Below are 13933 nucleotides of genomic sequence, written 5' to 3' on the forward strand. Positions count from 1 at the left end.
GGGCTTGTTACAAATAGCGCTAGTACGTACATGTCCCTTGGAATGGAATTGATGGATCATAGGTTCTGCATGTGTTTGACTTTAGTAAATATTGCCAAATATTTTCTAAAGTGGTTGTACCAATTTCCATTCCCAAGAGCACTGTATAAAAGTCGTGTTGCTGTATGTGGAAGGAAGAATAATGCCCACACCCCTCTCCCTGCCCAAAATCATGTCCATGTCCTTATTCCTGGAACCTGTGAATATGTTACCTTATGTGGCAAAAGGACTTTGCAGCTGTGATTAAGTTACGGATCTTGATGGAGAGAGATTATGCTGGATGACACAGGTGGGCCCGTGTCATCACAGATTCTTAAATGTGGAACAGAAAGGAAGCGGGTCAGAGGCAAATGTGACTGTGGAAGGGTGGACCCAGAGATGCAATTTTGCCGGCCTTGAAAATGAAAGGAGGCCAAGAGCCCAGGACCATGAGGGTCTCTAGAACCAAAAAGGCAAAGAAATGGATTCTCCTCCAGACCCTCCAGAAAGTAGTGCAGTTCTGACACCTCAATAAGCCCAGTGAAACTGTGTCAGGCTTCTGACCCACTGAACTCTGAGATAATAAATTTGAGTTGCCTGAAGCCACTAAATTTTTAGTAATTTGTTACAGCGTCAATAGGAAAATAAGACTCCACATCCTCAACAGTATTTGATATTACCTTTTAAGTTATTTTTTATTCTGATGGGTGTTTTATGGTATCTCATCATTGTTTTAACTTACATTTCCCTGATGAGAAGTGAGATTGAGCACCTTTTCATGTGTTTACTTGCCATGTGGATATACTCTTTTATGAGCTGCCTGTTTGCATATATTGCCTGGGTTCCTATTAGATTGTCTGTCCTTTTCTTAATGACCTGTAGTTTTTTGACTATTCTGAAGATACACTCTTTTCAGTTATGTGTGTTGCAGTGATCTGCCACTTGATAGCTTGTGCTCTCTTAATAGTGTCTTTGGGTAACAGAACTTCTAATATGGTCCAGTTTATCTTTTTCCTGCATGGTCAGTGTTATTGTGTTTGAAATCATTCCCTATCCCAAGGCCAGGAAGATGTTCTCCTGTGTTATCTTTTGAACCTTTTTTTTTTAATTGGAGTATAGTTGATTTACAATGTTGTGTTAGTTTCAGGTGTACAGCAAAGTGATTCAGTTATACATATACACATATCTGTTCTTTTTCAGATTCTTTTCCCATTTAGGTTATTACAGAATATTGAGTAGAGTTCCCTGTGCTATACAGTTTGTCCTTGTTAATTATCTATTTTATATATGTGTGTATATGTTAATCCCAACCTCCTAATTTATCCCTCCCCGCCACCTTTCCTCTCTTTTGAAGCTTTATTGCTTTACATTTCATATTTGTGTCTCCTCTGGAATTGATTTTTGTATATGGAGTGAGGTAAGCATCGAGTTTCATTTCTTTTCCTCATCTGACACCCCAGTTGACCCAGCTCCCAGGTCTGCTGCACTGCTTTTGTCTGTCTCTTGCTACTCTATGTTGCCACTGTTATCATAAATCAGGCATCCACATGTGTGTGGGTCTGCTTCTGGACTCTTCATTTTGTTTTATCAGTCTGTTTGTTTACGTTCACTCCAATACCACACTCTCTTAAGTATTGTAGTTTTGATGTAAGTCTGGATATCCAACAGAGGAAGTTTTTCCCATATTGTTGTTCTTCAAAATTAGTAATAGCATTTCTAATTTTTTTTTTTTAGAATGGCCCTTTGTATTTTTTTTTTTTTTTTGCCTTGGCCCTTTGCATTTTTGCCTTGGCCCTTTGCATTTCCACATAGACATTTAGAATCAGATTGTCACTATCCACACAACAAAAAATTGCTCAGATTTTGATTGGGAATGAATTGAATCTATGAACCAATTTGGAAGACAATTCACATCTTTACAAAATTGAATTTTCTATCTGTGGCCTTGCTGTAGCCTTATATATATATTTTAAGAATTTAATAGATTAATTTATCTCAATAATTTCTCTAGTTTTCTATATAATGGTCCTGCATATCTTTCACTAGATTTGTTTGTAGAATTTGACTTTTTAAAAATTGAAGTATTGTTGATTTACAATGTTGTATTAGTTTCAGGTGTACAGAAAAGTGATTCAGTTATACATATATTCTTTTTCAGATTCTTTTCCATTTTAGATTATTATAAGATTTTGAGTATAGTTCCCTGTGCTACACAGTAGGTCCTTGTTGATTATCTATTTTATTTATAATAGTGTGTCTATGTTAATCCCAAACTCCTAATTTTATCCCTCCCCCCATTTAGGATTTGACTTTTTTTTTTTTTTTTTTTTTTAATTTATTTTTGCCTGTGTTGGGTCTTCGTTTCTGTGCGAGGGCTTTCTCTAGTTGCGGCAAGAGGGGGCCACTCTTCATCGTGGTGCGCGGGCCTCTCACTATCGCGGCCTCTCTTGTTGCGGAGCACAGGCTCCAGACGCGCAGGCTCAGTAGTTGTGGCTCACGGGCCTAGTTGCTCTGCGGCATGTGGGATCTTCCCAGACCAGGGCTCGAACCCGTGTCCCCTGCATTGGCAGGCAGATCCTCAACCACTGCGCCACCAGGGAAGCCCAGGATTTGACTTTTTAAAATGCTATTGCAAACGGCATCAAATTTTAAATTTTTGTGTATAACTATTGGGTGCTGACTTATAATTATAGAATTGACCTTGTGTGCAATGACTTTGCTAAATTTACTTCTTAATTTTAAGTTTATTTGCAGATTCTTGTATTTTCAACATATACAATCACATCATTTGTGAATAAAGACAGCTTTACTTTGGAAGAGCCACATTTGATGTAGGGGATATGGAAAAACTGGGTCTCTCATGCATTACTGATGGGAATATGAAATGGTGTGGCTGCTTTGGACAATAGTTGGCAGTTCCTCAAAATATTAAAGTTACCATATGATCCAGCAATTCCACTCTAGGTATATACCCAAGAGAATTGAAAGCATACATTTGCATAAAAACTTGCATGTGAATGTTTATAGTTGCATTATTCATAATAACTAAAAAGTAGAAACAACCCAAATATCCATCAACTGATAAGTGGATAAATAACATGGTGTATGTCTATACAATGAAGTATTATTTATCAATAAAAAGGAATGACATACTGATCCATGCTACAATATAGGTGAAATTTGAAACCATGATGCTAAGTGAAAGAAGCCAGTCCACATGCTGTATCAGTTTATATAGAAGGTCCAGAACAGGCAAATTGGTACAGACAGGAAACAGATTAGTGGTTGCCAGGGGCTAGTGGTGTATGGGGGTGGTAGTGGTGGGTGACTGCTAATGGGCTCAATGAGAGAGCCCACGTGCCGCAAACTGTAGAGCCCACACGCCCTGGAGCCCACGTGCCACAACTAAAGAGAAAACCTGCACGCCGCAACTAGAGAGAAGCCTGCACACAACGAAGAGCCCACACTGCAAAGAAAGATCCTGCATGCCGCAACTAAGACCCCGTGTGCTGCAACTAAGACCCGATGCAGCCAAAAAAAATAAAGAAAATAAAAATTAAATAATAAAAGAAAGACGGGCCTGATGTGTTAATGGAAGTAAAAAAGAAAAAAAAAAATGATACCAAGACCATACATGTGAAAGGACAGAGGCTTTCCTGACGCCAGAGAAATTGGCTGAGAGACAATTTTGATGGAAAAGTCATGAACATAATGATATACAAATCCTATTAGCATCATTCAGAATCAGGATTCCAGCGTTTGAATTCCAACTCCCCTATTTGCCATCTGACTTTTGTCAAAATTTTAACCTCTTTGAGCTTTGGTTTCCTTTATTTGAAAAACGTAAATATCAATACCTACTTCACAGAGCTGTTTGTGTTAAATCTGAAAGTAAACGAAAGCACCTAACAATGCCTAGTACATACATCTCAAAAATATTGCAAAACGTACAATATTACTATTGGGGGAAGCCAGCTGAAGGGTACACAGGACCTCCCAGTACATTTTTTGCAATTTCCTGTGAATCTAATTATTTCAAAATAAAGTTTAAAAATGGAGTAGTTACCTTTTGTATGAATTGTGTTGTGTCATGGTGCCCATATATGTGTATATTTTATAAATAAATATATATATGTGTGTGTGTGTGTGTGTGTGTGTGTATTTTAAACCAAATGAAGGAATCAAGGACCAGGAACAGAAGGAATTTTGTTACAAGGAGTTAGTTACACAGAAGTGAAATTGGAGTGGAAACTTTTGTTCTGAATCATAGAACCAGAGGGCAGAGGTAGTATGAAAAGACTTTAGAATCAAGGCATAGTTTAATCACTGAGCTTATCTGGGTTTGACTATGTGGTTTACTTATGGTTTTTTCCTGGTTCAACTTGACTCATCCATTCAGATTCAGAATAATAAATGTTTCCTCAAGCACGTACTCTGCCACACATCGGGGCAGGCTCTTCCACCTTGCTTTGAACATGGTTGCCACTGATACTTTGTGCATTTGGAGAGAAAGGCATAAAGGAAACCAACACTGCCATTTTAATTCAGTAATGCTCACTATTTTCACATCTTAGTTTTCCTAATAAAATTAAAATGCGTGGAACAAATTGGATGGGTGCTGTACCTCAGCTGGAATAACCGCAAGATTCCTCAATGCAGAATCCTTTTGGTTCTACTAATCTGGAGCACTGTGAAAAGCACTAGAGTCCTTAACATGGTGGATAAGAAACAGAGGGTTTACTTTCCTTTATACTCTGTTTACAGTGGTGGTTCTAGGTTGCACTGTTTTGCTCAGAACAAGCCTATGCTAAGAAACTGGTGGTCTGGCTGACCATGGACAGAGTGGAAGTTCTGTTGCATCTATGGGCAGCCTTCAACTCCTGTAAATGGAGAAAGGAGAGCCTGAGTAGAGAGAACTCTGGACAGGGTTCAGTTCTGTAGCTATTTTCTCCCTCTAGTCTTTATTTTCCTAAGGTGGTGTGAGAAAATGTATCTTTAGCCAATGTGAATAAAGAGATCCAACGTCTTTGAAAAAGAAAGCCAAACTATGAAAGCTCTAGGAAAAGTTAAGATTTCACAATTTGGAATGTCATCTTGATATGGAGCTTTAAAGGGGGCTTAAAAGAAGCACAGAAAGGAAAGATAAAAATTTCAAATATTTACCTTTATACAATTTACCAAAACATGTATAGGAGGCTTTGGGTAAGAGATTGGCAATTAATAAAAAATTTAAAAAAAAAAGAAACTATTCTTTTTACTGGGGAGTGGCAGTTTGTGGGGGATATCAACCTGGCTAAGGAAAAAAAACCAAAAAACCCAGAGATGAATGAAAATAAAGGTTAAAAATTTCTTTAAAAAACATTTTTATTGTATGTCTCCATTTACAGATTCATTCATTTTTTATTATTCAAAACAATAACTAAAAGATCTGCCTTTTATATACTTTCAGCTTTAGGATCATCCTGAAGAAAAAGTAAACAGTTCAATTACCAATACAAAAATTAATAAATGACACAGCAGCAAGCAATGTCAGGTGGGTTTTTTGTTTATTAGCATTTTTTTCCCCATGATACTTATTATGTTTGTGTTTCAAGAGTCAAATTTATCAATGTCCAAGGCTCCTTGGCTACTCATGAAAATTTTCACTATCATTTGGAAGAGGACTTATTCTGAAAAATCCAGGCCTTAATAGCCATAGTTGGATAATACTTTTTAAAACAGTGACTTGTGACATTCCCTCTATTTTGCAGATTTCAGGGGCAGAGCAGACTCTGGGTTGTGCTCTGACCACTAGACACACAGTTTCCAGCATCCACAGGCGTGACACTGTAAGTACAGTTGGGGTAAGGGCATAGAATAATAATGGCTGTTCTTTAAATACCATCTTCTATGAGGAGGAAACAGTGCCTTTTATAGAGTGAATACTGGTGTAAAAAAAATTTATTGTATGTTTGAGAAAGGACTAGAGAGTGGGAGAAAACATCAAATGTAAAAAACATGCTTGTGCCAAACCATGAATAAGAACATCCTCACTGAAATGTCTAAAAACCGAGCTGCCTCAAGGGACCTGCTGTAACATGGGATGCAGGTAAGACGATAACCAAATGCACAGCTCCTGAACAATATGGACAAAACTATCCAGCCCCTCCTCCTTGGCTGCCTTCCCAGAGAACGTGAGATAAAACTCACTGTGCAGCCTCACTACCCAAGGCAGAGTTAGTTGATCTGTATCCCAGGCTAGCATTTGGTGCATAACCTCTGTTTTATCACCATCACTGAGAATTGTTAAGTCTGACTTTACTGGGTAGATGGTCCAGATCATTCTCTTCACCTTTGTGTGTCCAGGGGCTGAAGCCTAGTTGGCACTCTGTCGATTTTGTGTTGCTGTAGGGAGATCACCAGTTAGTGTAAAGAGCCAAATGCTCTGTCCTCCTACCCAGAATTGCTAAAATGGTAGGTGTCAGCAAGGCAAAATTCTCACGGATTGAGTCAGTTGATAGTTTGTGAATTTATAACTCCTTGTCATTTTGAGAGTATCAGCTGAATTCACATAAGGGTGTGAAACTAGATTGTGCCCGTTTGGCTTTTAGTTTTAATTATTCTATGTTTGAGAAAATTAGACACACACCTAGAGTTAGAGATGCTATTCCAATTTTTATTACTCTCAGAAACCTAATACATACTATGCAATATGCGTTCCATCCTGTAACATCTGAGAGGGAAGTTTTTGGAATAGCTACGTGGGACCCATTTTATTACCCAGAATTATGAATTTCAGAGGCTCTGATGTAATATATTGTCCTTGATTAAGACCACCGTGCAGACTATTCAGAATTTTGTCTCCTCCCCCAGAGCCCAACGTGGCATCACTTACACAAGTCCCTGTGTTGTCTCCCTTGAAGGCATCACCATCTTGGAGGCTTTGGGGAGACGGGAAGGTGGGCTGCACTCCTGGACACAGGACAGTGGGAAGTGGGTCAGAAATCCTGGGTTGGGCCCCCACTCTGCACTGGGAGCTTGCGTTCATCACTTAACACGTGTGGAATAATAGAGTCTGTGCTACACATTTCAGCTGAGCACCTCAAGGGCTACCAAAATTATTTAAAGACAAAAAGCTAATGCTAGACGCCGTTCCCCCAGCACCTGCGGGATGCCCAGTACACGGTGCTCGGTTCTGGCCGTTCTTCATTAATCCCGACAATCCCGGGGGCGAGGGTCGCCCGTCCTCCTACAACCGGGTCGCACGCCTACCGCGCGGGCGGCGGAGCGGACCTGAGCCCGGGTCCGGGACGCGGGGGACCAGCGAGGAAGCCCGGCCTTCCACGCGGCTTTGTTCGCGGCGCCCGGCGGCCGGCGCGGAGGCGGTGCTTCCCGCCCGGAGGTGGCCCCGCGGCCCCCGGTGCGCGCGGCCCGGCGGGCGACGCCGGTGACCCAACAAAGCGCGTGGGAGGCCCCGCCCGGCACACGGCGCGGGGCTCCGGCGACGGCAGCAACCGCGCCATCACACTCCGCGAACCACCGGGCCGGGCTGAGCCGAGAGCGCGCCGGCGGGCGGAGCGAGAGAGGCGGGAGGCGGAGCGGCGCGCAGGCGGGCGGGGCGAGCCGGGTCCGCCCGGCGTCCGGAGCCACCCCCGGCCCGCCGCCCTCGGCCCGCCCTGCGCGTCCCCGCGGCGCCGCCCCCCGCGCGCGTCCACTGGCCGCCGCGCGCACCGCCCCTGGAGCCCCGGGTCCCCGGGCGACGGCGGAGGAGGGGGCGCCGCAAGATGGCGGGTACGGGCCCCGCGGCGGGCGGCGGGCGGCAGGCGGGGGCGCGGGGCGGTGGGAGGCGGGCGGCGGGCTCACGGCCTTTCTTGTCTCCCTCGGCGCAGACCTGTCGCTGCTGCAGGAGGACCTGCCGGAGGACGCGGACGGATGTGAGTGAGCGGCCGGGCCCGGGCCGGGCGGGAGGAAGGGCGGCGGGCGCCCAAGGCCTCGGCGCGGGCTCGGGGGCGGCCGGCGGCCGTTCGGGCGGAGCCCCGGCGGCGGAAGCGGGAGCGCCCCCGTTGATTCCCGGCGCCTCGGCGGGGACGGGGGCCGCGGGCGGGTCGGGGCGCCGCCCGCCGCACGGAGCCTGCCCGAGGCCGCCCCAGCGCCGCGGCGTCCCGGGGTCCGGGGTCCGTGGCCGCAGAGGCGGAAGGGGCGGCCTGGGCGGGATGGGCCGGCTTCACCGACCGTCTTCGGCGCAAATGTTGGCGACTCAGCTGGGCCTTCCTGCATCTTCACATCTCGGCTTTCCCGGTGACAGTGAAGTTTTCAGGGCTTGGTCTTTTGCTTCAAGAAAAGCAGAAAGTTTGACATTGTTCCCGGAGGAGTGTCAGAAAGGAAGTGTCCCTCTCGTATGCGCTCTTCCGAGGTCGGAAAATAATTTGGAAATTGCCTTCGAGTTGAAGTGGTGACCCGGGCGGGACGTGTGGGGGGCTTAGGGGAGAGCCCGCCCGGTGCTGAGACTCACTGACCCTAATATCATCCAAGTCGGGAATTCCGAGGTGGCTGCGCTTTGAAATTGCTCTTGTAAATGCCGTGGAGTTAATCCTTAGCATGTCTAATGTGGTTTCTCGTGCCCACATTAAGCTTACTTTTTAAATTACTGGGTGTTTTGAGTGAAGTGAGGGGAATTTACTCTTTAGGAGTCTCTAAAAAGAAATATTTCGAAGGTGAATTAACCATATGTAAACTTATCTTTTGCGAAGTCTGGGTTTATGTTTTTTCAGTATAACTCTCTCAAGGCAGCAGTGCTCATGTAGTGAAGGACAGCGTTTACATTTCCTTAACGTTGTACCGTAGGTCTCTGGGCTGCCTACGAGTAAGTTTGAAATGTTAGTTAAGGCAGCTCTTGATTTTCTGCAAAGTTAGGATGGGAGAGGTTTGGAGAGGTGACTGTCTCCAGACGGGGGCCTCTCAGGCTTGTATTTAGGTTCAAGGCTTTGCAGATAGAAGACGCTTTTCTTCAGCAGGTGTCGGGGACCGTCATTCATTTATTGTCACTTAGGTGCCGTGCACACTTAAAGCTTAAAGGATGAGCTGTACTTTTGCCCTTCACCCTTAAGGGGCACAGTCTAGAAGGGGCAGCCTACCTGTACAGAACTCAGCAGTGATTTCTCAGGACCCTCCAGACTTCTGCTTGGTACTGAGGATAGGGCAGTGTGAAGGATGGTCACAATCCATGCCCTCTAGTGGTTTACAGGCAGTTTTAATGTAAGTGTGACAATGAAGGTGTCAGAAGCATCCTAGCACACTTGTTAATAGACAAGACTCGGGAGCTGAACTGCTTTGTTCCGTTCTTGGCGTTGTCACTTTGGATGGACTCCTGCAGCTCAGTTGAACTTTTCTGTGTCTAAGTGTTGTCATTTGTAAACAGCTGTAATTAATATTACCTGCCTTATAGAGTTGTTTAGAGCCTTACATAAATTAATGCATGTAAAGCACTTAGAATAGTAGCTGGGAAATAGTGACTATTTCGTGTTGTTATTATGAGTAAAGAGTGAGGGAAGCTGGAAGGAAGGTGCAAGGAAGGGAACACTGATGTCGACCATTACACCACGGAATTTACATATTTACAGTTGCTGCTAATGCTTGCAATTAACCTTTTTTTAAGGTCCAGTTCATTCCCAGTGTGGGTTTTTTAAATTGAAGTGTAGTTGATTTACAGTGTGTTTTAATTTAGGATAAAATGTTCGACCTTTGAAGGCACAGTTTATTTGCATATTTATAATTTGGTTGAAGTCATTGTTAGAATAATTGCTTGTTTTCTTAGTTGCTATAGTTTCTACAGGTGATAACCTTTACCCAGAATATTCAGGAACAAGGGATCTTGGAACATACGGCCAGCTGAAGGACCACTCGGCGTCTGTTTTGAAGGGAGGAAGGGTGAGAGGGGGAACCTAGCGGTGGGACCTTGGTCCAGGGCGAGATGGACCGGCAGGGAATGGAGAGGCTCGGCGCATCCTGGAGAAGGGAGAGGACCAGAGACGTTAGAGAGGGGCTTGGGCTGCCCGCACAACTGGGCTGTGTCTCCTGAGCCCGGTCTTCTGTCTCGGGCAGCGCTGGTGGAGGCCGCCTCCAGACCTGCCCCTTCAGCCAGGCCAGGGCTGAGTCGGCCTTTGAGAGGGGAAGACACTGTTCTTTGCTCCAGCTCTATATTCTTGGTCGCCTTTCTAAACGCAGAACCTAGACTAAGACGGAAGAGAGAGTAAATACTATTCTACAAGTGATGAGAAGCTGGGGCGCCGGGGGAGGCCCTAGGTGGGGTCCAGATCTTGAAAGGGGGGGGCATTGCCAGACCCTGAGATGAGGCTCTCAGGTCGTTCATTTGATTTGTTTCGTTTTAAGCCCCCAAGTCTCTGTGTAGAATCAGTAGAAAAGTGGGTAGAACTGGAAAAGGGTTGGTCAGAGATGGACTTGACTGGTAACCCTTGGAGAAAAAGAAACAAAATCCTAATGTGTGAAAAATGGCGCCTTGTATGTACATCTCAAAAGGTCATAAAGATAAGTAAATATCATCATCGTAAGGTACTATTAAAATTAAGTTTAGGAGAGTAATGCATTGAAAAACTAAGTTTGTTTTTGGTTAAAAGTGATACTTCCAGTACTGTCCGGTGAAACACACTTTGAATTTCAGAGTGAAAGCAGAGCAACTTCCGAGTTGGGTGAACCCTTCCTGTGCCTGGAATGATGGGAGTCAGTGCAGAATTATGGATAGACTTTCAGAGAAAAAGTTTTAAATTTCTACTGTCAGTTCTTCACAGATGCAATTTTGATGTACATTGAAGTTGCTAGACTTCTAGGATAGGTGAGATGGGACTTAAGATAGAGTAGGATTTGGTGAGTTAACGTTTGTAAAAATAATTTCACAGAAGGAGTTTGATTAAAATTTAAATTTCTGTCAGAGTAATATGTTGAAGAAGATTATTTTTAAAAAAAGATGACGTAACACTTAGTGGTTTGCAGTAGCTTTTGTATGCGGGTGGTTCTTCCCAGTAGCCGTGGGGCGTGTAGGCTCTGGTGTGCCGATACTAATAAATAAGTCAGCTGATACACAGAGGGGCTAAATCATTCTCTCAGTGGACAGAACTCTTAAGTACCAACCAGAATTTTAAGCCAGGCCTCCTGATTCTAAATATTGTATTTTAAACACTGTTTTTTCTTAGATTGCCCAGTTTACACCATCGAGCAGCCCCAGCTTGCGTAGGCGATTTGTTTGAACCTGTGCTTAGAATAAATACCCTTGAAGATGAATCTAGCATGCTGCCTGAGGTTTAATTTAACCTAGAGGGAGGGGATTCAAATGAGGCTCAGGTGTAAGTCTTTATGTTAACCTCTCTCAGCTGTGACTAGCATGCTGTGGAAGGGCTTTTGGAGCTGTGTTCTGGAATATGACAGCACAGAATTTTTCCTGTTAAAGTTTTGGAGTCCTTTTACATGATACTGTTTTTCAGGTTTGAAACAGTGAATTAACGATGGATCCAGAACTAATTGGGTGTAACTACCTAGACTAAACTCCGTCCAGAGTCTTTGGGCCCTCGACTGTTTCTGAAAACTGGGTTTGATAAGCTTCTTAGAGTCTCGCCACCTGGGGAAGTGAGGCATGAAAGGTTGGGGCTGTGTCCTGTGGTGGCCAGGGAGTCAGTCGAAAACCTGAGGAAGGTGCTCTTGAAAATCGTAATATTTAGAAGTGTTGTTAAATAGGGATTTGGGAGAGTAAGTCATGAGACTTGTAGCATGTTTTGATTGCTACCAGCAAGACTGGACAGGAGAAGTCTTTGTTTAGAGATAATATGGTTGGTGTCTTAGAAAAGGTGCTTAAAAATGGTTTTAGTGGTACCCACATGCATATAGAATCAGTTAATGATGCCTTGGGTCATAATTCCCCATACAGAATTTCTAAAAAATGGGAGAGTACTCTTTGTTCTCTGTAACCGTGCGTGTCAGCCGCTTGGGCTTGTAGCTGCAGGACCGGGGCGTGGGGGACCCAACACCTAAATGCATAGGTTTTTATTTGTTCTTCTACCTGTGAGAGAGAACAAGCCCTTGCTGGGTGGAGTTCTTAGTCTGCCACGTGTTGATCACTGGTTTATTATTTCGGGTCCTTTGGCCTCATTTCCTCGTCTCATCAAAACGAAGATTTTGTTTATTAAACTACTGTTACTTCACTCCTGTGTTTGCCTTATGTTTTGGAATTTTGCATTTTTCTGTCTTGATGACAAAGAATTTTTGCCATCAGCTACATGAGAGGGTGGGCAGTTTCTGCACTTGAATTGGGGTGTTGTTTTGCTTTTAACTTGGATCTGAAAATAAACATGATTTAATGTTTTGGGAAGAAGAGCGGGTGACACACCTCTGCAACTTTGGTGAAGGTGGTGAGGAGGCCAGTGCTCCCTAGGACTTGTAGGAGGGGACTTTTGCACAGTCTCCCAGCTTGCAGGTCCCCCGAGGGCCACCTCCCCACGCCCGTCCCCAACTCTCTCCTTACAAGTCAGTCTTCTTGGCTCCCTTTCTCCACAGACCTAGGAGCAGACTCCTTTTCTGGCCTAATTGGTATCAGTTGGTTAGTATTCGAGCATTGATCGTGCTGTGCTTCTGGAATATGCCTCGGTATAGTTTAGTAAAGGGGGAAGAGTGCTGGGCTTCATAAACTTAGAGCCAGGTTCAGGCTCTGGCCATTTATTCACTGTATCATCTTGAGCAAGTTTACTTCACTTCTCTCAGGTGTTCTGTCTTTAAGATGTTGCTAGGTTTTCAGTTCTTGGCTGTTACAGCTCTCTCAGATGCAAGTCTCTGTGTGGATGTAACATTCCCTTCTCTCGGGTAGATAACCTGCCAGCCTGTTTTCCAAAGTGGCTGTACGGCTTCCCGCCCCGACCAGCGTGTGTGGGAGTCCAAGGTGCCCCACATCCTTGCCGGGCACTTTAGTCTCTTAAGTGTGTTTTTCTTTGCAGTTTGAATTTGCATTTCCTTAAAGTCTGATAATGCTCATCTTTTTATGTGCTCATTTAGCATCTGTATATCTTTTTTGGTGAAGTGTGCAAATCTTTTTTTATTGGGTTGTTTTCTTACTATGTTCTGAGAGTTCTTTGTATATTCCGGATTCAGGTCCTTTCTCAGATATGGGATTTGCAAATATTATTTTCCATTCCTTGACTTTCTTTTCATTGTCCTAACAGTGTATTTTGAACCGTGGAAGTTTGAATTTTGCTGTTCAATTTATTATTTTTTCACAGATGCCCTTTATCAGGTTGAGAAAAGTCCCCTGAGTTTCCTGAGACCTTTATTTATTTATTTATTTATTTATTCATTCATTCATTCATTCCGGTACGCGGGCCTCTCACTGTTGTGGCCTCTCCCGTTGCAGAGCGCAGGCTCTGGACGCGCAGGCTCAGCGGCCATGGGTCACGGGCCCAGCCGCTCCGCGGCATGTGGGATCTTCCCGGACCAGGGCACGAACCCGTGTCCACTGCGTCGGCAGGCGGAGTCTCAACCACTGCGCCACCAGGGAAGCCCCTGAGACCTTTTTTGAAATTAGGAATGAATGTTGGATTTTATCAAATGCTTTTCTGCATTCATGATTTTTTTCTTTTTTAGTCTTTTAATATTATGCACTACATTGATTTTTTAAGGTAAATACTGTTCACTTTTTAAATGGGAAATTTCGGAAATACACAAAAGCAAACGAGCCATCATATACCCACCTTTTACTTACTCTCCTCTAACATCTGAACTTTTGTGGGTGGGGGTTGGGAGGAGGCAGCTAGAGTACTTTAAAGACATCCCAGTGTCATTTATTTTAACTCTGAATATCTCACAGGGCATATACCTGCAATGTGATGTTGTAATCCGCGAACAGAAGAACATCTGAGATTATGGTGAGGTATGGTAGTTT

General features: G+C 44.2%; 1 protein-coding gene across 1 annotated transcript in view; it reads left to right on the forward strand.

The window, feature by feature from the left end:
- The first annotated feature begins 7776 nt into the window (after positions 1-7776).
- PPP4R1 (protein phosphatase 4 regulatory subunit 1) overlaps positions 7777-13933 on the forward strand; it is a 61661-nt gene continuing 55504 nt past the window's right edge. Inside the window, exons 1-2 of the mRNA XM_079717142.1 lie at positions 7777-7788; positions 7887-7931. Coding sequence (XP_079573268.1) covers positions 7782-7788; positions 7887-7931 — 52 coding nt within the window. The 5' untranslated portion in view covers positions 7777-7781. The remainder of the gene's footprint in view (positions 7789-7886; positions 7932-13933) is intronic.

Source organism: Hyperoodon ampullatus, assembly GCF_949752795.1.
Source record: "Hyperoodon ampullatus genome assembly, chromosome: 13".
Classification (NCBI taxonomy): Eukaryota; Metazoa; Chordata; class Mammalia; order Artiodactyla; family Ziphiidae; genus Hyperoodon; species Hyperoodon ampullatus.